The sequence below is a fragment of the Anomaloglossus baeobatrachus genome, chromosome 2 (assembly GCF_048569485.1).
Source record: "Anomaloglossus baeobatrachus isolate aAnoBae1 chromosome 2, aAnoBae1.hap1, whole genome shotgun sequence".
Classification (NCBI taxonomy): Eukaryota; Metazoa; Chordata; class Amphibia; order Anura; family Aromobatidae; genus Anomaloglossus; species Anomaloglossus baeobatrachus.
The window spans coordinates 751,348,655-751,375,617 of NC_134354.1; the positions used below are offsets into that span (position 1 = coordinate 751,348,655).

General features: G+C 43.5%; 1 protein-coding gene across 1 annotated transcript in view; it reads right to left on the reverse strand.

Moving 5' to 3' along the window:
- Nucleotides 1-861: 861 nt before the first annotated feature.
- The window catches only part of ARHGAP42 (Rho GTPase activating protein 42), a 501,254-nt gene continuing 475,152 nt past the window's right edge, over nucleotides 862-26,963 (reverse strand). The window contains exons 19-24 of the mRNA XM_075337479.1: nucleotides 21,391-21,535; nucleotides 19,332-19,715; nucleotides 16,472-16,619; nucleotides 12,486-12,548; nucleotides 1,616-1,695; nucleotides 862-953 (exon numbers count right to left, since the gene is read on the reverse strand). Of these exons, the coding sequence (XP_075193594.1) occupies nucleotides 865-953; nucleotides 1,616-1,695; nucleotides 12,486-12,548; nucleotides 16,472-16,619; nucleotides 19,332-19,715; nucleotides 21,391-21,535 (909 nt within the window). The 3' untranslated portion in view covers nucleotides 862-864. The remainder of the gene's footprint in view (nucleotides 954-1,615; nucleotides 1,696-12,485; nucleotides 12,549-16,471; nucleotides 16,620-19,331; nucleotides 19,716-21,390; nucleotides 21,536-26,963) is intronic.

The window sequence follows — 26,963 nt, forward strand, 5'->3', positions numbered from 1 at the left end:
TGTCACTTCAACCTGGTGCCTGAGGGAGCCTAGAATTCCAGCTGACACATCACCCTAGTCCCTAAGGGAGCCTAGAGAACCATCTGCTAAATCAGACTGGTGCCTGAGGGAGCCTAGAGAGCCATCTGCTAAATCAGACTGGTGCCTGAGGGAGCCTAGAATCCCATCTGTCACATAACCCTGGTCCCTGAGGGAGCATAGAATCCCATCGGTCACATCACCCTGGTGCCTGAGCAAGCCTAGAATCCCATCGGTCACATCACCCTGGTGCCTGAGCAAGCCTAGAATCCTATCTGTCACATCAGCTAGTGCCTGAGGGAGCCTAGAATCCAATTTATCACATCAGCCTGGTGCCTGAGGGAGCCTAGAATCCATCTATCACATAAGCCTAGTGCCTGAGGGAGCCTAGAATTTTATCTGTCGCATCAGCCTGGTGCCTGAGGGAGCCCAGAGACCCCTCTGCCACACTGGAAGACACATGATGGACTAGTGGCATATATACAGATTTTGTTTTGGACCTTCTAGCCATGTATCTGCATATACAACACATTGGTACCGTTGATCAGTGCAAGTCCTCCATGAATCGAGTACCGGATATCTCAAGGTTTTGGTTATATCTAGATCTTTGCGCAACATGAAATACATAGACATATATATATATATTATAATCATTCAAATGTAAATCTAAATTCTTCATAGCAAGCCTCAAGTCAGGCAGTGGACGATCCCTCAAAGAGTCTTCAAGTCAAAAGCCAACAGAGACTTCACTGCTGGTAGATCACTGTATCCGTATTCGATACAGTCCTTGTCTTCTCATTTGTCAACATGGATACCATGAAGATAGCACTGTCTACACAACCATCATCAGAGGTAGACCACGTAATTCTCTGGAACCAATCCGGTCCTTCCTTCGTAGGTAGCCTTCAGCCAGCCCGGTTCCACAGACCTGTACACTGGGCAAAGGATACAAAGATGGGAATCAGTGTAATTCAGTGAAAAATGGAAATGAAGCAAGTCTAACAAGCCTTCATGTTGGGTCATTGGCACGAGCTGAGCCCCGGTACCCAAGAACGGCCACTGAACAGTCTATGGAGCTGTGCGGGTTTGTCTGCATACACTGTGCACTTTCGATGGCTGCAGCACCGGGTGTCAGTGCAGAGAAGATGGAGAACTTAATTTCTCCATCTTCTCCACTGCCTGTCTCGGTGTATATCAAACTGCGTTCAGATATCATAGATCCAAAGCCTCCATCACTCCAGCTCTATTCTCCTTCCAGTGCCGCCTCCTCCTGCTTCACTGACAGCTCTATACTGTGTGGCATCAGGCAAAGAAATCAAGAGTTAAGAAGGATGAAACGAACTGGGAGGGACATAGAGCTGGAGTGACGGAGCCTTCAGATCTACCATAGCTCTTCAACCTCATTTGCATATCAATTCAAACCCTGATTTCTCAGTAACAGAGGAATGGCTGGTAATGTAATGGTATTGCTGAACTTCCTCGAAAATAAGCCCTAATAGGATTTTTGGGGCTTTTATGCTTTTTGCAATTGGGCTGAAAAGAAATAATATAAATTTGATAGAAAACAATTACAATGCACTACAAAGCCCAGACTTACCATTAGAAAATATTGCCCCCTGGGGGAAGGACAGCTCATGACTGTGCTCCGCTTTACATGAATACATGGCTTTTGCTTGACTACAAAGAAACAAAACACACATAAAACAAACTGGCTATTATTAGATGTAAGTAATTGTAAATATGCATAAATTGCTGCAAGTCGTGATAATGAATTTGTATCATAAGAGATTTGTTTTGTTTACTATGAGCCGAAAAACTAACAGGCAGGTAGTTGCTAACAAAGGCAGCTCCCGCCAGGTGTACATATCAAGTACATCATGGGGGGGAGACAGAGCAGGGCATGAGAGCCGAATTGCAGGGATGTGTCACTTATTAGGCTGTGTGCTGTAGTTTCAATACAATCAGTGTTTTATCCCCAAGAGATTATCACTGTCTATCAGGCTAATCTGTGTAACTCCGCCCCCACCATGGATTAGCAGCTTGGTGACAATTCACAGTGTACACAGGAAGCTGTCAATCCAGTGATATGGGCAGGGTTATACACAGTCCAGAAGCCTTATCTGTGCTACATTTACATCAGACAATTAACAGCAATATAGTCTGAATGATAGATTCACTGCACATTATTCATTATATCTATTACTGTTTTATATTTATATTTTTATAATTTACTTAATAAATAAATTATTTTACCATATTGAAATCACTGTTTTTTGTGGAGTATCTAACTCCAAGAGTGTTAATCTACATCAGACAACAAGGTTTCTATCAAAACTGCACCAAAAAGCCCAGTAAGTGACACATCACTGGAATCAGGGTCTCTGGCAGTACAACAAGCTGCTCTCAGATAATGTAGAAAAATCCTGCAGACAGATTCCCTTTAAAGGGTTTGTCTGATAGGAACAAGCTGTCATCTACCACCAGAAAAGGTGAGAACTTCTAGATTCCTGGGGTCGAACACATCTAGATTGTTGGTGCCGCCCTACTCCCTTTATCATGAATATTTGAGGGTCCACAAGACTTTCTAATTTATGTTTATTCTATTGTTTAGTAGAGGCAAAGTGACTTAGATTTTTATTTTTGCTTATGGGATAAAGGTTCTGATATTGTAGGAGTCCGCATTTTTTATTTTTATTTTTTCTAGGCTTTATTTATGTTGTGGGAAAAGGGTGGAGTGAGATGAACTTGTATATTTATTTTATTTAAAAAAAATAAATAAAATTATACATATATCTATCTATTTATTTAATATATTTAAAAAAAATATATACCGGTAGATATTTTTTTTCTTATTTTTTTTTAATAAAATAAATATACAAATTCATCTCACTCCACCCTTTTCCCATAACAGAACGCCTAAAGAAAATAAAAATAATAAAAAAAAATAAAAAAAAAATATATATATATATACATATATATATATATATATATATATATATATATATATATATATATATATATATATATATATATATATATATAAAATCATATATAGTATATGTATCATATATATAAAAATAATCAAATTATATACATATATATATATATATATATATATATATATATATATACATATATATATATATAATCATAATAATGTGTATATATACACATATATATATATATATGTATATATATAAAATTGTTTTTTATTTTTTATTTTTTTTTATTTAGATTTATATTTTTATTGGACACCCTAGCCGATGTCACAAATTCAAGAACGGGACACCATGAGCCCCGACGCTTGTCTTGGTCTGTCTGGAGATAGTTTGCAAACCTGATATGATAAGTTTCTGAATAAAGCAAATGCAAAACTTCCTTTGAAACATTGTACAATGTTAATGTAATTAAAGGGGATGTCCACTTTCGACATCAATTTGTTTTTTCTTACATAAATGCATGTATTTGGCTCTAAAATCATTTTTGGAATTAGGGTTCATTATCATTTTGCCTTGTTTGCCTTTTGGCTGCAGAATGAGTTAACTGAGAGTCCATCAGCCAGCTCACTATGACGGTTTGATGGGAGAGAGAGTAACTTTTTATCTGTATTTTCTGAGCTCCACTTCACTGATTTATGACCACAGACCACATCAAAGTTAAATGTGCGGTGAAACAAAGAGCCTGTAAAAACCAAACGCTGCAAAATGTTTAATGAAACCCAATTGCAAAAATCTTTTTAAGCCCTAAATGCATTCATTTAACTGAGAAAAAGTCCTCTTATAAAAGCTTATGAGATTTTAAAGCTTATAAGTTTTTTAGATTTTAGAAAAAAGGCTGATAACAGAGAGAACTAGACTGTAGTTAGTCTATGCAGCAAAATGGGAGAAGACAAATTGTAAATCTAGATCTAAATTAGATTGGTTTCTTAGGCTGACTGCAGGACTACAAGTCTCAGCAGGCTGATGAGTTGTCTTCCTTATTTTGTGGCGCAGGATGAATGTCCCGAGAGGATATTATTTCATGGTGAAAGGGAAGCGTTTTTCCTATTTTGTGGAATATTTCCCACGACTCGCGGTCAGACACGTTTACGATTTATTCATCTTGTGAAAGTCATTTCCTGTTTATTCGCATATGACAAGGGTTCTTTAACCCTTTCTGTGCCCCAAAAATAGTGCATACTAAGAAGGCAGAGAGGACCGATACTAAAATAATGCAGAATAAAAATCCATGTGCGGTAAAATTGTGAAGAAAATACCTCTGGAGTAGAGTTGAGCGCGGTTCGTGGTTCGTGGTTCTCCAGTTCGGGGCTCGAGTGATTTTGGGGCTGTTCGAGATCGAACTAGAACTCGAGCTTTTTGCTAAAAGCTCGATAGTTCTAGATACGTTCGAGAACGGTTCTAGCAGCAAAAAGCAGGGCTTTTTACAGCTACAGTGTGCAGGAGCCATCGCTGGCAGCCTGCCAGAAGCTGGTAACCAAGATAAACATCGGGTATCCAAGCAAAGCGCTTTGGTTAGTAACCCGATGTTTATCTTAGTTACGTGCAGGAAGCCCACACTTCCCCGCTCAGCTCGCTCCGCCCCCTCCTGCCCGCGGCATTTACACATACATACACACACACACAAACCCCCCCCGCCCGCTCGGCTTACCTGCGGTGATGAAGTCCCGCCCATCCCGACCCTCAGCGCTGTCACTGTCCTCCATGGCCGCCGCTTGTCACATCACCTTCTCTCGCTTCCGACCCGAGACTGACTAGCGGTGACGTCACGGACCTCTCGCGATACTTGAGGGGAAGGCGCCGGTGATTGAACTCAGTGACAGGGGCTGTCAGTGTGCTGGAGATCAGCGCAGGTAATGTACCTCGCTGACAGCAGCACTTGTCATGCCCTGCAGTGACCTGGGCTGACCCATTGATGTTAGCTCAGGTCACTGCATTGCTCTCCCAGCCAATGGGGAACATCCTGCTCTTCATTGACTGGGACAGTGTGGGATCGTCATGGCAACCCCTTGGATTACACCAGACCTGGATTTGTTTTTCAATCTAATAAATTGGTTAAAGAGGGAATGTTTTGGGGAGTGTTTTTTTCAAATAAAAATGTGTTTGTCGTCTATTTTTTTTTATTACTGACTGGGTTGGTGATGTCGGGTATCTGATAGACGCCTGACCTCACCAACCCCAGGGCTTGATGCCAGGTGACATTACACATCTGGTATTAACCCCATATATTACCCCGTTTGCCACCGCACCAGGGCGCGGGATGAGCTGGGGCGAAGCACCAGGATTGGCGCATCTAATGGATGCGCCACTTCTGGGGTGGCTGCGGCCTGCTATTTTTAGGCTGGGGAGATTCCAATAACCATGGACCTCCCTAGTCTGAGAATATCAGGCCCCAGCTGTCTGCTTTACCTTGGCTGGTGATCCAATTTTGGGGGACCCCTACGTGTTTTTTTTTTAATTATTTATTTAATTTAAAATAACAGCGTGGGGTGCCCTCAGTTTTGGATTACCAGCCAAGGTGAGGTTGCCAGCTGTGGTCTGCAGGCTGCAGCCGTCTGCTTTACCCTAGCTGGCTACAAAACTAGGGGGAACCCTACGTCATTTTTTTTTTCATTTTTTTGGCTAAATACAAAGCTAAGCACCCCTTAGTGCCACATGAAAGGTACCAAAGGGTGTTCCACTTTTTCTCCATTTTTTTCTCCACTTTTTCTCCATTTTTTTCTCCACTTATTCTCCACTTTTTCTCCTCTTATTCTCCACTTTTTCTCCACTTTTTCTCCTCCTATTCTCCACTTTTTCTCCTCTTAATCTCCACTTTTTCTCCACTTTTTCTCCTCTTATGCTCCACTTTTTCTCCACTTTTTCTCATCTTAATCTCCACTTTTTCTCCACTTTTTCTCCACTTTTTTCTCCACTTTTTTCTCCACTTTTTCTCCACTTTTTCTCCTCTTATGCTCCACTTTTTCTCCACTTTTTCTCCACTTTTTCTCCACTTTTTTCTCCACTTTTTCTCCTCTTATGCTCCACTTTTTCTCCACTTTTTTCTCCACTTTTTCTCCTCTTATGCTCCACTTTTTCTCCACTTTTTCTCCACTTTTTCTCCTCTTATGCTCCACTTTTTCTCCACTTTTTCTCCACTTTTTTCTCCACTTTTTCTCCTCTTATGCTCCACTTTTTCTCCACTTTTTCTCCTCTTATGCTCCACTTTTTCTCCACTTTTTCTCCACTTTTTCTCCTCTTATGCTCCACTTTTTCTCCACTTTTTTCTCCACTTTTTCTCCTCTTATGCTCCACTTTTTCTCCACTTTTTCTCCACTTTTTCTCCACTTTTTCTCCTCTTATGCTCCACTTTTTCTCCACTTTTTCTCCACTTTTTTCTCCACTTTTTCTCCTCTTATGCTCCACTTTTTCTCCACTTTTTCCCCACTTTTTTTCTCCACTTTTTCTCCTCTTATGCTCCATTTTTTCTCCACTTTTTTCTCCACTTTTTTCTCCACTTTTTCTCCACTTTTTCTCCTCTTATGCTCCACTTTTTCTCCACTTTTTCTCCTCTTATGCTCCACTTTTTCTCCACTTTTTCTCCACTTTTTCTCCTCTTATGCTCCACTTTTTCTCCACTTTTTCTCCACTTTTTCTCCACTTTTTTCTCCACTTTTTCTCCTTTTATGCTCCACTTTTTCTCCACTTTTTCTCCACTTTTTCTCCTCTTATGCTCCACTTTTTCTCCACTTTTTCTCCTCTTATGCTCCACTTTTTCTCCACTTTTTCCCCACTTTTTTCTCCACTTTTTCTCTTCTTATGCTCCACTTTTTCTCCACTTTTTTCTCCACTTTTTTCTCCACTTTTTCTCCACTTTTTCTCCTCTTATGCTCCACTTTTTCTCCACTTTTTCTCCACTTTTTCTCCTCTTATGCTCCACTTTTTCTCCACTTTTTCTCCACTTTTTCTCCTCTTATGCTCCACTTTTTCTCCACTTTTCTCCACTTTTTCTCCTCTTATGCTCCACTTTTTCCCCACTTTTTTCTCCACTTTTTCTCCTCTTATGCTCCACTTTTTCTCCACTTTTTTCTCCACTTTTTCTCCACTTTTTCTCCTCTTATGCTCCACTTTTTCTCCACTTTTTCTCCACTTTTTCTCCTCTTATGCTCCACTTTTTCTCCACTTTTTCTCCTCTTATGCTCCACTTTTTCTCCACTTTTTCTTCACTTTTTCTCACTTTTTTCTCCACTTTTTTCTCCACTTTTTCTCCTCTTATGCTCCACTTTTTCTCCACTTTTTCTCCACTTTTTCTCCACTTTTTCTCCTCTTATGCTCCACTTTTTCTTCACTTTTCCCCCACTTTTTTCTCCACTTTTTCTCCTCTTATGCTCCACTTTTTCTCCACTTTTTTCTCCACTTTTTCTCCACTTTTTCTCCTCTTATGCTCCACTTTTTCTCCACTTTTTCTCCACTTTTTCTCCTCTTATGCTCCACTTTTTCTCCACTTTTCCTCCACTTTTTCTCCACTTTTTCTCCTCTTATGCTCCACTTTTTCTCCACTTTTTCTCCACTTTTTCTCCTCTTATGCTCCACTTTTTCTCCACTTTTTCTCCACTTTTTTCTCCACTTTTTCTCCGTTCTTTTTCTATGGTCGGTCTACCCATTAGCTCTGCCATGCATACTGTAGCTCTACACCTACTGCACATGTTACTTTATGATTGACATCTCTTTCGTACCAGAGCTGTCTAAGCCTACTCTGACCCCATATTTGTCATTACTATATTGTCCTTGTACTGTATTATGACATTTGTATCATGTGTTTCATTTCTTGCTGTGTTGCAATTTTTTTGCTGCATCCCAATTGTACCTCTACATTGTTCGAGTTTATGTTATTGTTCTCTCACTCTTATGTGATACTGATTATTGTCATTTTTCATGATTACATGCAGATAAGTCCAATCTGACGAAGGCTCAGGCCGAAACGTCATTTGTAACTTGTTTTGGACAAAAACATATATGCTTATGAAAAAAAAAATTCTTAATACGGACCAATAAAGAGTGATTTTGCATTACTATCCATTGTGACTTACTGACTTAGTCTGGGAGATATAGAGTGCCGAGGTTACTCACTAATTTTATCTATTATTACCTCTGAGCACCTATATACCAGTGAGCAGAGCTTCCTCTACAGTAGTTCTCCTGATTAGGCATGCCCTTACCTCATGAGCAGGGCATTGCAGCTTTGGTAGCAACCATTACGACATGGACTCTGCTGCTGTGGACCCGGGGAGAGTGAGTGCAGATTCATTGCACCCACACTCCTCACATGAAGGGTCCGCACTCCTAGAAAATGGGGGATACGTTCCCTGAGTGTCTCCCCCCCATATTCTAGACGGTCCAGAGTCGTCGTGGGACCCCTTTATTTTTTTTCTTACAATAAATTGGTGAAAGAGGAAATGTTTTGGGGACTGTTTTTTCAAATAAATTTCTTTTGTCGATTTTTTGTTTTTGTTAGTACTGACAGTTTATGATGTTGGGTATCTAATAGACGCCATGACATCACAAACTGCTGGGCTTGATCTCAGGTGACTTTACAGCTAGTATCAACCCGATTTATTACCCCGTTTGCCACTGCACCAGGGCACGGGATGAGCTGGGGTGAAGCGCCAGGATTGGCGCATCTAGTGGATGCGCCACGTCTGGGGTGCCTGCGGCCTGCTATTTTTAGGCTGTGAAGGCCCAATAACTATGGACCTTCCCACCCTGAGAATACCAGACCACAGCTGTCCGCTTTACCTTGGCTGGTGATCCAATTTGGGGGGGACCCTACTTTTATTGTGTAATTATTAATATTTATAAAATAATTATAAAAAAGAGCCTGAGGGGACCTCCACATTGGATCCCCAACCACGGTCAAGCTGCCAGCTGTGGTTTTCAGGCTACAGCCGTCTGCTTTACCCTAGCTGGCTATCAAAAATGGGGGGACCCAACGTCATTTTTTTTTTTAACTATTTTTTAAATAGAAAAAATTAATGGGCTTCCCTGTATTTTGATTGACAACCAAGGTAACGGCAGGCAGATGGGGGTGGCAACCCATAGCTGTCTGCTTTATCTGCGCTGAGAATCAAAAATACCGCGGAGCGCTACGTCATTTTTTTAAAGATTTATTTTTACAGCACTGTGATGTCCAGCAATCAAAATACAGGGAAGCCCATTTTATTTTTAGTTATTTAAATAAATAATTAAAAAAAATATATATGGGCTCCCGCTGCATTTTTAGTATTGCTAGCTAAGGGTAATCCAAGGAGCTACTGGCTGCTAACCCCCACTGCTTGGTGTTACCTTCACTGGCAATGGAAAATCCAGGGAAGCATTTTTTATTTTTTTTGCCAAAAAACTACAAAAAAAGGACGTGAGCTTCGCCATATTTTTGTATGCTAGCCAGGTATAGCAGGCAGGTGCTGGAAGAGTTGGATACAGCGCCAGAAGATGGCGCTTCTATGAAAATGCCATTTTCTGAGGTGGCTGCAGACTGCAATTCGCAGCAGTGGGGCCCAGAAAGCTCAGGCCAACCGGTGGTGCGGATTCCAATCCCCAGCTGCCTAGTTGTACCTGGCTGGACACAAAAATGGGGCAAAGCCTACGTCATTTGTTTTCTAATTATTTCATGAAATTCATGAAATAATAAAAAAAGGGCTTCCCTTTATTTTTGGTTCCCAGCCGGGTACAAATAGGCAACTGGGGGTTGGGGGCAGCCGTACCTGCCTGCTGTACCTGGCTAGCATACAAAAATATGGCGAAGCCCACATAATTTTTTCAGGGGGCAAAAAACTTCTGCATACAGTCCTGGATGGAGTATGCTGAGCCTTGTAGTTCTGCAGCTGCTGTCTGTCTGTATGGAGAAGAGCAGACAGCAGCTGCAGAACTACAAGGCTCAGCATACTCCATCCAGGACTGTATGCAGAGGTTTTTTGCCCACCAAAAAAATGACGTGGGCTTCGCCATATTTTTGTATGCTAGCCAGGTACAGCTGGCAGCCACGGGCTGCCTCCAACCCCCAGTTGCCTATTTGTACCCGGCTGGGAACCAAAAATATAGGGAAGCCCGTTTTTTTTAATTATTTCACTTATTTCATGAAATAATTAAAAAACAAATGACGTGGGCTTTGCCCTATTTTTGTGTCCAGCCGGGTACAACTAGGCAGCTGGGGATTGGAATCCGCAGCACAGGTTAGCCCGAGGTTTGTGGGCGCCTCTGCTGCGGATTTCAGTCCGCAGCCGTCCCAGAAAATGGCGCTCTCATAGAAGCGCCATCATCTGGCGCTGTATCCAACTCTTCCAACAGCCCTGGAGCCGGGTGGCTTGTTGGGTAATCATGAGTTAATACTGGCTTTGTTTTACCAGCCAGTATTAAGCCAGAGATTCTTAATGTCAGGCACGTTTGACCCGGCCATTAAGAATCTCCAATAAAGGGTTAAAAAAAAGACACCACACAGAGAAAAAATACTTTAATAGAAATAAATACACAGACACATTAGAGACTCCATCTTTATTACCCCCTGTCAGCCCTCCACGATCCTGCTCTTCTGTCTTCTTTCTTTCTAGTGTAGTAGTAGTGACGATTGTAGTGAGGATGAGATTCACCAGCTCATCACTTGGGGCTGGGGAACCTCCATCCTCACTACAATCCTCACTAGTGTAGTAGTAGTAGTAGTGACGATTGTAGTGAGGATGAGATTCACCAGCTCATCACTTGGGGCTGGGGAACCTCCATCCTCACTACAATGCTCACTACAATCGGGAAGCAGCGTACAGCCTTCACTCCGTGAGTGATCAGTGCTGGCTGCTAGCGGTAACGCTGACAGACGCGTTACCATAGCAACGGTGCTCCCGGAGCCGCGGTTAGCGGTGACGTCACCGCTAACTGCGTTGCTATGGCAACGGTGATCTCCGTTAATGACCGGCTGTGTCAGCCGGTCCCTAACGGAACGGGGAGTCGACCGTGTGCTAGAGCATGTCGCCGGTACACGGCGATACACATATGTGCACCGTGTACCGGAGAGATGCACTCGCAGGTCCTACATGACGTGTCATAGTCATGTGACCAGTCTGTAGCCAATGAGATAATAGCCACGTGACTGGTCACATGGCTATTTTAACGTCACGATAGGTCCTGCTTCTCTGCTGGCAGTGCAGGTCACCGGGAGGATTCAGCGATCATCGGATGGAATAGCGGCAGGAGACAGAGTGCAGGAGGGATCGCGGGGACCGGTAAGTGTTATGGCAATGTTTATTAACTGTTTGTGTACATTTATAATGCATTTTTATGTGTTTGTGATTGCCTCCCATTATAGCCTATACGTTCGAGTTCGGTTCGTCGAACGTTCGACGAGCCGAACTCGAACGGGACCCCCGTTCGGCGAACCGGCCTCGAGCCGAACCGGGACCAGTTCGCTCATCTCTACTCTGGAGATTATTTTTTGGGTTTTGTTTTTTTTTTTTCTGCATTCAATGTGCTGGTATGATCTGCCACTATGCTCATGATCTGAATAGCCAGGATGTAATACCAAGTTTCTCCACTAGTGGCTGCTGTATGATCAGCAGTAGCTTATATTATTAATTATCAATTAAATATTATTAAACTAAATTATTATATATAAAAAAATATATATACAATTTATATAGAATAATTAAATTAAATATTTATATTATTAATATTATTAGTAATATTACTACTAATTTTAATAATTATTTTCCCAAATGATAAACCTGCTGTAAGATAACTAAATCATCTCTTCCCAGGTCCAGTGCTGGCTTTCCACTGCTGCTCCTGTCCCTATTTTGGCAATGATGTCACATTTGCAAGTCACATCACTGCTGCTGCCAATCACTAAGTTCAGCAGCTCTGTCAATATAGATGGCACAAGCTGCTGAGGTCAGTGATTGGCTGCAGCGGTGATGTACGCTGTTGAAATCATGTTACTGCTGCAGTAAAAAAAAACTAAGAAAGAAGCAGCAGTGGACAATGGGCACTGGATTCAGGGAGGGTGATTACTATCTGATTTTGTTACTTTAGGGACCCCTTTAAAACTATAAAATGTTGTAACATATCGCCTAAAAATATTATATATATATATATATATATATATATATAATATTATTTTTTTAAATTAACCCTTAACTTTCTGCAAATTCCATTAAAGACTCCATTTCTCATAATGCGAATTCTATACATCATTGTCACATGCCTGCAAAACTGGGGACAGTCTGCAGTTCACCTTACTACCACTGGGTGGCGACCTAGACACATAGAGCATAAACGTCTCCCAACAGAGTAAAACAAAAATCTAATTTTTTTGTTGAAAGCTGGGTAAGATAATATATCGAGCTAAAAAGAAAGGTAAGGAAGGTCTGTTCTGTGCTCTGTACATAATAATAATAATAATATTTTTTTTTTTTTTTTTAGCAAATTCAAATTAAATCAACACCTTACCGTCCAATTATAGATTGTTTGTTTGATCCAGCGTTCTCGAAAAGCTGCGCCTTAGCTGCCACCCTACGAAAACAAAGCATTTATCGTTTACCGCATATACTGTAAAAGAGCATACAGATATACAAGGGGCTGCTGATAAATCTTTAGCTTCGTGATCTTTTTTTGTTTCTATGGTAACCAATGTTACATCACATGAAAGCCTTATGTGTCTAATATATGTTTTCAAAATGTTGTGTTTGTTGCTTATGGCAACAGTGTTCTACGCACGCGGGAAACCAAAATGGCGGAGTCTAATGCGATATTCACAGCAACAGAGAGCAGAGGAGGGATAAAATTCTTGTTTCTGCAAGGAAAGTCTGCAAAGGATATTCATGGTGATATGTCGCAGACATTGGGGGATCAATGCCCTTCATATTCTACAGTTAAGAACTGGGTTGCCAAATTTAAAACGGGCCACTTCAGCACCAATGATGAGGAACGTCCTGGACGACTGAGAGTGGTTGTTGTTCCGGAGATCGTCGATGCTGTGCACAACCTCATACTGGAGAATCCACGGATTTCAGCTAAAGCAATAACAGACATCATGGGGAATTCCTGTGAACATGTTTGTGTCATTATCCATGAATATTTGGACATGAGGAAGCGATCTGCAAAGTGAGTCCCCAAATGTTTGACAACAAATTAGAGAAGCATGAAAGTGAAATCTTCCCGGTCCATTTGTCAGCATTTCTGGACTGATAAGAACTTCCTGGATGAACCGGTCACTATGGATGAGACCTGGATTTATTTGTATGACCCTGAAAACAAGGAGCAGTCAAAAGAGTGGAGGCACAGTGGTTCTCCTCTTCCAAAGAAGTTCAGTGTGAAAAAATCAGCCACTAAGGTGATGGGCGGCGTCTGTGTTCTGGGATAAGGAGGGCGTGCTGCTAGTGGACTACTTTCAAAAGGGTTCCACCATCAATGCAATGTATCACATTGAACGTTTGGACTAAATTAAGGCAGCTTTGAAGGCCAAAAGGTGCGGCAAGCTGATCAAAGGAATCATGTTCCTGCAAGACAACGCCTCCGCTCACACTGCACAACCAACCACGGCAAAACCGGCAGAGCTGGGCTTCCAGCTGGTGACCACCCACCTTCTTCACCAGATCTAGCTCCCTACGACTATCATATGTTTCCAAACCTGAAGAAACACCTCAAGGGTACCAAATTTCACACCATGTCTGATGCAGTGGCTGCTACGGATGCCTGGTTTGAGGCACAACCAAAATCCTTCTTTTTGCTAGGCTTACAGAACTTGGAATACCGATGTAAGACGTGTGTTGACATCAGTGGAGAGTATGTGAAAGAAATGTAAAGTTTCATCATCATATCTCGTTTTTTTCTGGGTAAAGCCAAAGACTTAGCAGCAGCCTCTCGTATATGTATAAACAGTCCCGGACCAAAGTTTTGAGACTGACACAAACTTTGATTTCTATGCCAAATTCTGACTGATGGCCCATTCTTGTCTAATCAGTGATCAGAGTTTATCACAATTTCTGTGTTTTTGGTTGTCCTCCAGCTTTTTGAGGACTGAGGACATGTTTCTCCTTGGGATTGAGATCTGAGGAGTTTCCTTTTCCTGGCCATGGACCGAAAAAATGTCAATGTTTTGCTCACCGAGCCACTCAGTCATCACTTTTGCCTGTGGTTGTGTGGTCGGTTCTTCTATCTGCTGGGCTATTGCCTTTTTCTTCTCTGTCCAAATGCTGATGGTTCCTATTGTCTTTGTTCTCCTTTCTTGGTTCACTTCTCTCCAGGTGTTTCTAATTTCTCCGAAGTAGGTGGCCTATCACATTCTGGGTTGAATTATTTATGTTCACGTTTTAGGGGTACTTCTCACATAGTGAGATCGCTGCTGAGTCACAGGTTTTGTGACATACCAGTGACCTCATCAGCGAGCTCGCTGTGTGTGACACTAAGCAGCGACCTGGCCCCTGCGGTGAAATCGCTGATCGTTACACACTGTTCTGGTTCATTGCTCGTTGGTCCCCCTCTGTGCAGCACACATTGGCGTGTTTGACGGCGGGAGACCAACGAGCACCAACTTTGTGTAAGCAGCGTACGCTGGTAACCAGGGTAAATATCGGGTAACTAAGCAAAGCGCTTTGCTTAATAACCCGATGTGTACCCTAGCTACGTATACAGGGAGCCAGCGCTGGCAGCCTGTAAGCGGTATATGCTGGTAACCAGGGTAAGTATCGGGTAACCAAGTGTTTTGCTTAGTTACCCGATATTTACCCTGGTTACCAAGCGCAGCATCGTTACATGAGTCGCTGGTGGCTGGTCGTTGGGAAGATCTGACTGTTTGACAGATCACTAGCGACCATTTAGCGATGCACCAGCGATCCTGACCAGGTTGTATCGTGGTCGGAATCGCTGGTATGTTGTTTACTGAGACGGTACCCTTACTGTGCTTCTTTGCTGGCTACATCTCTAGGTAGACTTGTTTCTAGGAGTTCCAGCCCTTCAGCTTAGGGGTTTACCTTTTGGTAAACACCACTTAAGTGCCTGCTGAGAGTTGGTTTGTTTTCCTTCCTTTCACTTTACATAAACATTTTTAGCTTTCTCACTCTGGGTTTTTTTTATCCTCATGAGAAATTTCTTTTCCCTTTGTTGGTAGAGTGTGAAGGCCTCTGATCTGGTCCTTCAGAAGGTACGATAAACCCCTTGACGGATATCTAGGGAGTCAGGCCTTAGGTGGTGGTATTAGTTGTACAGCTAGGGTCTTACTAGCCTGTACAGGGATCAGTTGGGTGTTCTGCCTGTAGAAGGTCTTTCCCCTTTTCCGTTACCCAGGTGTGAATGTTCATAAGAAGAAATTGCTCTTGGAGGAGGCTTAGATCCCATTCTTTATTCATGGCCGTGCTCTTAGGCAAAACTGTGAGTGAGCCCCCTCCATGGGTGAAAAGCCCCCACACATGAATGGTCTCAGGATGCTTTACTGTTGGAAGACACAGAACTTATAGTAGCACTCACCTTTACTTCTCCAGACATTCATTATTCCAGATGTCCCAAACAGTCTGAAGAAGGATTCATCAGAGAATTAAGTTTACCCCAGTTTTGCAGCCCGATCCCTAAACATCCAGCAGAATGTCAGTCTGTTTGTGATGTTTTTCTTGGACACAAATGTCCTTTATGCTGCCCATTCTTGACACGAGGCCAGCCTGCAAACGCCTTTGCCTGGCTGCACATACATATGCACTGACAACTGCCTGCTGCCATTTTTGAGCAAGCTCTGCACTGGTATTTAACTGATTTCGTAGCTGAATCTTTACAGCTGGTCCTGCCATTTGCTAGACTGTCTAGCCTTCTTCATAGCAAGTGAACATCTCTCTTTGAAGTTCTTAGTGATCTGATAAATGGTTGATTTATGGGCAATCTTACAAGCAGCAATGTCCTTGCATGTAAAGCCCTTTTGATAGAAAGGGATAATAACCACAAGCATTTCATTGGAGGTAACCATGGTCAACACACAGAAAAATGCCAATAATTACAAGCATCAACCCCCTTTTAAAACAACCGGTCTACTCTTATAATTCAATCAGCATGACAGGGGATACCAGCTGCCTTGTCCTTGTTAAAATTTTCTCCTGAGCTAATTGAAATGATATCAAAAAGTGGCAGGGCTGAAATTCAATGGAAATACAGTGTTTGTTATTCAGCTGATTTTCTTGGCAATGAATCACTTTGCGATTTTTTTGCAATTCATCTGATCACTGTCCATAACAATCTACAGATAATGTAAATGAAAACGGAATCAGGGATTTGTGTCAATCTCAAAACCTTTGACCATGACTGTATATTGGGATACATCAGCGGATTGATTACATTAGATATGAGCATCGGGATAATTCTCCATTATATCCCTATGACACAAACTCCAAGCTCCAAGCGCAGTGTGAATTGTGCTTTTAGGGTACATAAAATATATTTTATCTAGGACTTACACTGATCCAGGTCGCTGGTATCCATTACTAGAACCAGTGTCCAGCCTTCTCCTTATTCCCTTAGGCGGTAACTCAGGATAAGGTTTAGTGACGTCTTTAAGGTCCACTGACGTTAAGCTTTGAGTGGATGGACTTCTACTTTTTATACCTGTAGTAAATTAGACAGCACATATTATAAGCTATGTAGTGATAGATATGCAAAGGATTACAAAAAGGGATTGTCTTTCATATCACAGGTAGCCTGGCAGGGTCTTCACCTTGTCCTTCCTTTCCTTTGATCTCAGTTCAAATATATTTATCACTAGATGTAGTACCCAGCGTTTCCTGGGTTAGTAACTGTCTCTCTCCCAGTCTCTGTGTGTCTGTCTGTCTCTTTCCCTGTCTGTCTCTGTGTGTCTGTCTCTATCCATGTCTGTCTCTGTCTGTCTGTCTCATTCCCCGCCTGTCTCTGTCTCTTTCCACCATCTGTCTCTTTCCCCGTCTGTCTCGGACTCTTTCCTTGTCTGTCTCGAACTCATTCCTTGTCTGTCTCGGACTCTTTCCTTGTCTGTCTCGGACTCTTTCCTTGTCTGTCTCGGACTCTTTCCTTGTCTGTCTCGGACTCTTTCCTTGTCTGTCTCGGACTCTTTCCTTGTCTGTCTCGGACTCTTTCCTTGTCTGTCTCGGACTCTTTCCTTGTCTGTCTCGGACTCTTTCCTTGTCTGTCTCGGACTCTTTCCTTGTCTGTCTCGGACTCTTTCCTTGTCTGTCTCGGACTCTTTCCTTGTCTGTCTCGGACTCTTTCCTTGTCTGTCTCGGACTCTTTCCTTGTCTGTCTCGGACTCTTTCCTTGTCTGTCTCGGACTCTTTCCTTGTCTGTCTCGGACTCTCTCTGTATCTTTCCTTGTCTGTCTCTCTATCCATCTCCCCACCGACATCATATTACCTCACACATGAGCTTCTTATACTATGAATGTCCTTTGTTCCTATAGCAACCAATCACAGCTGCTATTAATGACCTGTAGCTCCCAGCTCCATAGACTTTAATGGAATCAGGTAAAGCGCGGGGTTACATTTTCCCGTCAAAACATAGTCTATGACGTTCCCTGAGTCACATGAGGCGTCTGTGCAAAATTTCGTGATTGTACATGCGACGGTGCGGATTCCTTTAGCGGGCATACATACACACACACACACACACACACACACACACACACATACATACATTCAGCTTTATATATTAGCTTTATATATTAGACTAGATGTAGTACTCGGCATTGTCCCGGATAGTACCTGTCTCTCTCCCACTCTCCCTCTCTATCTTTCTCTCTGTCTCTTTCCATGTCTCTTTCCTTGTCTCTCTCTCTCTCTGTCTCTCTCTGTCTCTCTGTGTCTCTCTGTGTCTCTCTGTGTCTCTCTTTTTTCCTGTCTGTCTTTCTCTCTGTCTCTCTCTGTCTCTCTGTGTCTCTCTCTGTCTTTCTGTGTCTCTCTTTTTTCCTGTCTGTCTTTCTCTCTGTCTCTCTCTGTCCATCTGCCTCTCTGTCAGTCTCTTGCTTGGTCTGTCTCTCTGTAGCTGTCTGACTGTCTCTCTCTCTCTGTCTCTCTCTTTCACTCTGTCTCTCTGTGTCTCGCTCTCTCTATGTGTCTCTCTCTTTGCCTGTCTGTCTTTCTCTCTGTCCATCTGCCTCTCTGTCAGTTTCATGCTTTGTCTGTCTCTCTGTCGCTGTCTGACTGTCTTGCTCTCTGTGTCTCTCTCTTTGCCTGTCTGTCTTTCTCTCTGTCCATCTGCCTCTCTGTCAGTTTCATGCTTTGTCTGTCTCTCTGTCGCTGTCTGACTGTCTTGCTCTCTGTGTCTCTCTCTTTGCCTGTCTGTCTTTCTCTCTGTCCATCTGCCTTTCTGTTAGTCTCTTGCTTTGTCTGTCTCGTTGTCGCTGTCTGTCTCTCTCTCTCTGTCTCTCTGTCCGTCTGCCTCTCTCTGTCTCTCTCTGCCTCTCTCTCCACAGAAATCATACTACTTCACACATAATCTTCTTATACTAAGAATGTCCTTCGTTGCCTATAGCAACCAATCACAGCTCCTATTAATGACCTGCAGCTCAAAGCTCCATTGACAATGTAAGCAGGTTTTTTGGTGAATAACTGTAAAGCGTGGGGTTAAATTTTACCCTCAAAACATAGTCTATGACCTTCCCTGATTCACATTGGGTGTCTGAGTAAAATTTTGTGATTGTAAATGTGACGGTGCGGATTCCTTTAGCAGACATGCACACATACACACATACATACACTCAGCTTTATATTATAGATATGACTGTGTGGAAACAAAATATGAAATGTATATGCTATAAGTGTCTATATGTGACCACCTAGTGGTTGTGATGTGAATTGCAGCCCGTCAGAACTTTGTTAGCTCTTGGAACGGCCATGGTGGTTGATGGAAATCAAAAACCCATTTGGTATAGTTGAGTAAACAAGATGTGTGATGCCTTGGTTTGGTGTTCAATTGAGTCCTATGTGGTTGGCCGGACCAGCACTGTCTTCACTTCTATGCCCGGAATGCTCTTGCGCTTACAAAGCCCCGCAATGTAATGATGTTACAGGCTCAAAAAGAGCAGGGGCCAAGGATACTGGTCACAGAAGTGGAGACTGCAGAAGTCTTTTTGCACGACTCTTCCATTTGGAAATTTTTGACCACTCGAAATCTGGCTAAAACAATTTGTTGGAAGATGAATTTAGTGGATTTAATTTAATAAGGCATTTCCATTAGAAATTACTCTTCAAAAATTGTACAGATCAAATGGAAATTGTGCAAGGTCAAAGTCTCTGAGCTGAAAATGTCAACATCTCAATCTTTGGGACAAGGAAAAGAGACTTTAGCTACCTTCTGTGGAAGGTAAGGAGCGCAGAGAAGATGCAGCAGAGAGCTTGTGCCCAGACAGGTCATAATGTCCTTTCTTGGTCAGGTCAATCGGAGGAGAAATGTTCCCCGGGCTTGTAACAGAAGACACGCTCTGGCAATCTGACTCCACGTCAGTTTTGGAGGCGTCTTCTTTGGAACTGGACTCGGGACTTGTGGTCCACAGACTAGAACCCTTCTGACCATTAGATGATGGGGTGGAGGTGACCCAGGGAATTCCTCCTCCCTTCTTGTCTCTTTGCGGGGATGATGCACACCTTGAGTTGATGTTTTGCTCTGAGGAATGCGAAGACAAAGACTCAACACTACCCATTGGGGTACTCGTTGGACTGCTGCTGTAAGAGTCACCTGCGGAGAAAAAGTAAAGGTATAAAAAAAAACATAAAGTGAACACTACCCACGTTAAGTTAAAAGCAATTCACCCCAAATAAATACACAAACTGTGAACACAGCCGATGGATACGTGCACACAATATCTTTTAGAGGGAGATTCCGCAAAAAACCCACTTAAAACACAGCAAAAAGTGCAGCCAAAAAAAAGATTATGCACAGCAATGTCAAAATGACATTGCTGTGCAAATGTTCCATCTTTCATTATTTCTTCAGGGTTGGGAAACTATGAAGCAGTAAAAAGAAATAACATGTTAATTAGTGATGAGCGGGCACTACCATGCTCGGGTGCTTGTAACTAATGATGAGCGAACACTACCATGCTCAGTACTCGTAACTAATGATGAGTGGGCACTACCATGTTCTGGTGCTCATTACTCCTAGCTAGTGATGAGCGGGACTACCATGTTCAGTACTCGTAACTAGTGATGAGTGGCCACTACCATGCTCGGGTGCTCTGTACTCGTAACTAGTGATGAGCGGGCACTACCATGCTCGGGTGCTTAGTACTCGTAACTAGTGATGAGCAAGCACTACCATGCTCAGGTGCTAACTACTCGTAACTAGTGATGAGCGAGCACTACCATGCTCGGGTGCTCAGTACTTGTAACTAGTGATGAGTGAGCACTGCCATGCTCGGGTACTCAGTACTCGTAACTAGTGATGAGCGAGCACTACCATGCTCGGGTGCTCAGTACTTGTAACTAGTGATGAGTGGGCACTACCATGCTCAGGTGCTCAGTACTCATAACTAGTGATGAGCGAGCACTACCATGCTCAGTACTCGTAACTAGTGATGAGTGAGCACTACCATGCTCAGCTGCTATGTACTCCTAATGAGCAGTTGGATACTCGAATGGGCGTGACTTGAGTATCGAGTATGATGGAAGTCAGTGGAAAACTTGAGTATTTTTCTAGAAGATTTCTTGGAAAAATGCTCGAATTTCCCATTGACTTCCATCTTCTTCTGTACATGAGTAGTGTCCATCCGAGCATCCAACTGCTCTTAACTAAAGATGAGCCAGCATTAAAATGCTCAGGTGCCTGATACGCGCGTCGGGCAGGTCACATGCTTTGATGTGCTCAAATCAAGTATCCAGTATAATGGAACTCAATGATTTGGCAGTCTAGCTCTCCACCCACATACAGTCAGCCATAAACAAAGCATTTCCAGTGGAAGGAGGGCGTTGGTTTTTGTTTTTGTTTTCTTTTTGTTTTGTTTTTTAAATCTGAAAAATCTAAAATGCTATTTATTGCTATCTTTTAACAGTTTTATTATTTTTTTTGTGAAATCATGTTTTGCTAAAACGCAAAATTTGCTCAAAATTGCAGGCGTACATATAATCACTCCAAGAGGAGACAAACACATTTGCACAAAAATGTTGCAAGTTTTTAAAAAGCGCAATTGATAAATCAACCAAAAAAATTGGTAATGCCATATCGTGTATACAAAGACAAACATTAAAAAAGTGAACATAAACTAGACTTTAAAAGAGAGACGAAAATGGAAAACAGACGAAAAACACCAAAAAATGAGACAAAAAAATGACCCAAATGAAATAATGATAAAACCACTAAAATAATAAAAAAAAGTGTTGTTTGGGTGAAAGGGAGAAAGTTGGAGAATACTCACTGTCATGATCCGCAAGACATGGCGTGTACCTCCCTTTAGGCTTCCTGGGTCCTGTAGAAAGGCAGATGGCTCTCGTTCGTTTAGAAATCGAACGCGGTTGAACCTGAGGAAGTGGCACATTTGGATCTGGAGCTGTGTGAAAAATCTATAAAAATAGAAAAAACAAGATTTATCACCAATAAGTTTGATAAAATTCATATGACTGCAGAAAATCCTGCAAACATAGTGATGAGTGATGAGTGGGCACTACAATGCGCGGTAGTCGTAACGAGCAGTTGGATGCTTGGATGGGCGCAACCTGAGTATAATGGAAGTCAGAGGGGAACTCAGGCATTTTTCCGGGAAATCTTTCGTAAACATGTTCGAGTTTCCCATTGACTTTCATTATACTCGGGTACTCAAATTGCACCAGTCTGAGAATTAACGGCTGTTTACCAGTACTGAGTACCCGAGCATGGTAGTATTCGCTCATCCTTAATGAACATGTTACTTCTTTTAACTGCTTCATGGTTTCCGACCCCTGAAGAAATAACAAAACACGGAACATGTGCACAGCAATATCATTTTGACATTGCTGTGCATAAACTTCATTTTTGGAGGTAGTTTTTGTGGTGCCATTGATTAGTCTGTGTATATTCATACCATACTTGCTGAGTGGCCGGTAATAGGCTGCGGTGCTCTTAACGTCCCCCGGACATCCGAGGTTCATGCAAAGGAAGTGAGAGAAGAGCTGCTCCACAGCGGCCGCTGATTGGCTGCCAGGCTCACGTGGCGTAATAATTAGGGATGATGGAATACCTCAATTATTCAGCTTCGCGAATATCCAACGAATAGGTCGCTGATGCGCAATGTAAGGCTTTAACCACACGGCGAGAAAAATGGTGTGAGTGGAGCGCGATAAATATTATTAGCCTATGTGTCAGCGCACATGAGCGATTATTTTCTCAGCCCTAATCGGACCGAGAAAACAATCATAGCATGCCGCGATTGTAATGCGAGTCTCTTTCTCTCACACCCATTCAAGTCTATGAGGCGAGAGAAAAATCGCACTGCACTCGCGGTACACCAGTGTACCATGAGTGCAGTGCGAGAATAGCAATAGCCGGCTACGGAGAAGAGAGGGAGATAAATCCCTCCCTCCCCTCCGCAGCGCCTGCCCGCCCCTCCACAGAGCCTGCCCGCCCTCCATAGCTGATGTCCGCTCGCACAGTCGGACCTCAGTCACAGTGACACTCGCCTGACACTCGGCTCCTGCTATGCTGCCAGCAGGAGCCAAGTGTCATGCGAGGATCGCACTAGTGCCCCGTGTGGCCCCAGCCTAAGTCTATGGGAAGCCCGAATAGTTGTTATTCGGGTTTCCCATAGACTTACACTGCGCATCGAATATTTGCGAATAGTCGAATAGCAGCGACAGATTCGGAAAATATTTGCGGAGCCGAATATTTGAGGTATTCGATCATCCCTAGTAATAATGTCCCTCGAGCCTCGGGAGACCCAGTGCTGACAACGTTGGAAGAGCGCCGGTACGGGAGACTAGTATAGGGTAGTTTAATTTTACATTGCAGAATCTAGCATTTGAGAAGGTGTTGTCCTAGTAGTGTACAACCCCCCTTTAAGGATGTGGAAATGTATAACTTTAACCTAATTCAAGACAAGGTAAAAAAGGAGCCATGAAATAGCAGGAGATAGCAGGAGAGTCCTCGGAATGTGGAAATTGAGAATCTTTGTGTCTTGCTGAACACAGTAAACGCTCCCGTTCTGGCGTTTGTGGTCATTTATTTGTCTTTATTATGGGGACAGCAGGGGTCTTCAGTTTGTTGCTTTAGAAAACACAATCTTTTGTCACCAAACTAATTTCTTCCATCGGTAAGTGGCCTCCTGCTGTGATTCTCGGTGCCGGTCTGTGGACTGAGAGCTTTCAATGTCCTCTAATGAAAAGTTTCTTTCTGGCGTTTTAACCAGTTTTATTTATCTTAACCCCTTCATGGGCTTTTTTATGTAAACAGGTCAGGTAAGTTTGTGAAATCCTGCGCTCATAAGGATGCATTCTTTCTTCACGTAGTAGATGACTGGTTTTGGTCAAAAATAGTTTATGATCTTCCTCAAACCTAGTACGTTTTCCTACTAATCTAGGCCAATATCTGATCTAAAGATGAAAAATATTTCTACGAGCCCTACCTGCCGGCATCCTCAACACCTCTTTTATTGGTAGGCCTGATGGGATGTCATCTTACGCAAGACGGGCCTACTACTCAGAAGAGGTGCTGAGGAAACCTTCAGAAAGGAGTTTTGAAAGGCTCTAGTCAATGGGCAAAGACTACCAACATGGTTGCTAGATCAAGGCCCTGTGAATCCTTTTGGTCATTGTTAATTTCCACCAATTTGTGGAAAAAAATATACATATATTCTACACCATTGAAACAAAGAGGAGGAAGGGCACCACCCACTGGGATCTCCTGGTATACTGGACAAGGCAAGAATTCAAGAAGAAAGAAGTATACCAAAAAAAAAGGGATCACCAGACAATAGTATAGGCAAAATACAAAATACAAAATCTTTATTTATAAAGCACAGAGCACATGAGAACACACCAATTGCATAAGTAAGACACACAAAGAATACTTAAAAACACTAAAATACGTCGACTGACGTGAAAACGAAGACAGAGCCCTCAAATAATATAATGACAAATAATAAATTATATGAAAACCCTCTGCGACAGAAGATAATGGGTAACAGTACTGAATCAGGTAGCAAAAAGAGGGAGGCCATAACAGAACAATAGGCGAATGAATACAGATACATATATATCCACAGAGGGCACAATAAATGGCGCCAAATTCGTAGATGTATATACAAATTTAAGCTGATATTAGTGGTATAATAGCTATAAACAGATTGGCAAAATGATGTTCAACAGTTCCTTAGATAATAATAATAAAAAATAATAATAAATGCACTCTCGCCTAAATAGATCAACTTCCATCACTGTATATACCAGTCTGCTAAGATAATGTGTCTTTAACATAATACAACTGTGACACAGTTTAACCTGGATGGTTTTCTCTGTGATTTCACACTGTACCTTTTGTCCCTGAAGGGACATATGTGGCAATCTGTATATTTATAGATTATATTCTTAGACTATTTAGGCGAGAGTGCATTTATTATTATTTTTTATTATTATTATCTAAGGAACTGTTGAACATCATTTTGCCAATCTGTTTATAGCTATTACTAGAAGGTGGCCCGATTCTACGCATCGGGTATTCTAGAATTTACGTATTGTGTAGTTCATGTATGATTTTTGTTATATATATATATATAGAGATGTTGTTGTGTGTAGTTACCAAGTGTTTGTGTAGGGCGCTGTACATGTTCTGGGTGTTGTCTGGGTGTGGCGGGGGGTGAGAGCGGTGTTGTTTGTGTGTTGCGTTGTGTGTGTTGCGTGTGTTGCGTTGTTTGTGGAGCGCTGTGTGTCTGTAGCATTGTGTGTGTGTTGCGTGGTTTGTGTGTGTTTTGGGGGGAGGTATGTTTTGTGCAGTGTGTGTTGCGTGTGTTGCGTTGTTTGTGGAGCGCTGTGTGTCTGTAGCTTTGTGTGTGTGTGTGTGTTGCGCGGTTTGTGTGTGTGTGGTGTGTTTTGGGGGAAGGTATGTTTTGTGCAGTGTGTGTGTTGCGCGGTATGTGCGTATATTTATGTATGCCGCGGTGTTTGTGTGTTGGGTGTTGTGTGTGTGCAGCGTTGTCTGTGTGTGTGGGTGTCTGTGTAGGGCGGTGTTTGTGTTTCCCAGTGTGTGTGTGTGTGTGTGTGGTGTGTTTTGGGGGAAGGTATGTTTTGTGCAGTGTGTGTGTTGCGCGGTATGTGCGTATATTTATGTATGCCGCGGTGTTTGTGTGTTGGGTGTTGTGTGTGTGCAGCGTTGTCTGTGTGTGTGGGTGTCTGTGTAGGGCGGTGTTTGTGTTTCCCAGTGTGTGTGTGTGTGTGTGGTGTGTTTTGGGGGAAGGTATGTTTTGTGCAGTGTGTGTGTTGCGCGGTATGTGCGTATATTTATGTATGCCGCGGTGTTTGTGTGTTGGGTGTTGTGTGTGTGCAGCGTTGTCTGTGTGTGTGGGTGTCTGTGTAGGGCGGTGTTTGTGTTTCCCAGTGTGTGTGAGTTGTGCAGTGCACGTGTGTGTGTGTGTTGGGGGGAGGTGTGCACCTCCCATCGTGCTCCATCCCCCATGCTGCGCACCCCCCATCGTGCTCAATCCCCCAAGCTGCGCACCCCCCATCGTGCTCCATCCCCTAAGCTGCGCACCCCCCATCGTGCTCCATCCCCTAAGCTGCGCACCCCCCATCGTGCTCCATCCGCCATGCTGCGCACTCCCAAACGTGCTCCATCCGCCATGCTGCGCACTCCCAAACGTGCTCCATCCGCCATGCTGCGCACTCCCAAACGTGCTCCATCTGCCATGCTGCGCACTCCCAAACGTGGTCCATCCGCCATGCTGCGCACTCCCAAACGTGCTCCATCCGCCATGCTGCGTACTCCCAAACGTGCTCCATCCCCCATGCTGCCCGCAGCATCAGCCTCTGTGCCCGCAGCATCAGCCTCTATGCCCGCAGCATCAGCCTCTATGCCCGCAGCATCAGCCTCTCTGCCCGCAGCATCAGCCTCTCTGCCCGCAGCATCAGCCTCTGTGCCCGCAGCATCAGCCTCTCTGCCCGCAGCATCAGCCTCTCTGCCCACAGCATCAGCCTCTGTGCCCGCAGCATCATCCTCTGTGCCCGCAGCATCAGCCTCTGTGACCGCAGCATCAGCCTCTGTGCCCGCAGCATCAGCCTCTCTCCCAGCCTACCCCAGCCTCAGCCTCCCCCAACATCAGCCTCTCTTCTCTCAGCCTCCACCCTCCCAGCCTTCCCCAGGATCAGCCTCTCTCCTCCCAGCCTCCTCCAGCACGCCGTGCTCCTCTGCCGACACTCACAGATCCGATCGTATACACTCACACACACACACACCCACCCGATCGCATACACTCACACCCACCCGATCGCATACACTCACACCCACCCGATCGCATACACTCACACACACCCGATCGCATACACTCACACACACACACATTGGCGATATTACACATACGCGCTCATACTCACAATATCCGGAGATAGCACATGCTTCTGGCCATGTGATCCTCCGGCAGGTCCTGGAAGGTCACAACAGCACAGTATCGAGGCCGAGAAGCAAGCGATATCGCCGGATGCTGTGAGTGTGTGGATGCGATGTGATGTGTGTGTGATGTGTGTGTGTGTGAGAGTGAGTGAGATCTGATGTGTGTGTGTGTGTGCTGTTATGTGTGTGCGTGTGGATGTTCCGCCGCTGCAGGACCTTGATGCGCTGGTAACTATGCTAGCATGGTTACCAACGTATCCCGTCCCCCGCTCGCACTGGAGCCCACACCAGCATACGGCGACAAGGCCAGCAATGCGAGGGTAAGTGTCGGCTGGGTTGGCGGCGTATGCTGATGTGGGCTCCCGGGGGGGGGGGGGGGGGGGGAGTACAGTACTCACCTGGGAGTCGTGGCTCCGTGAC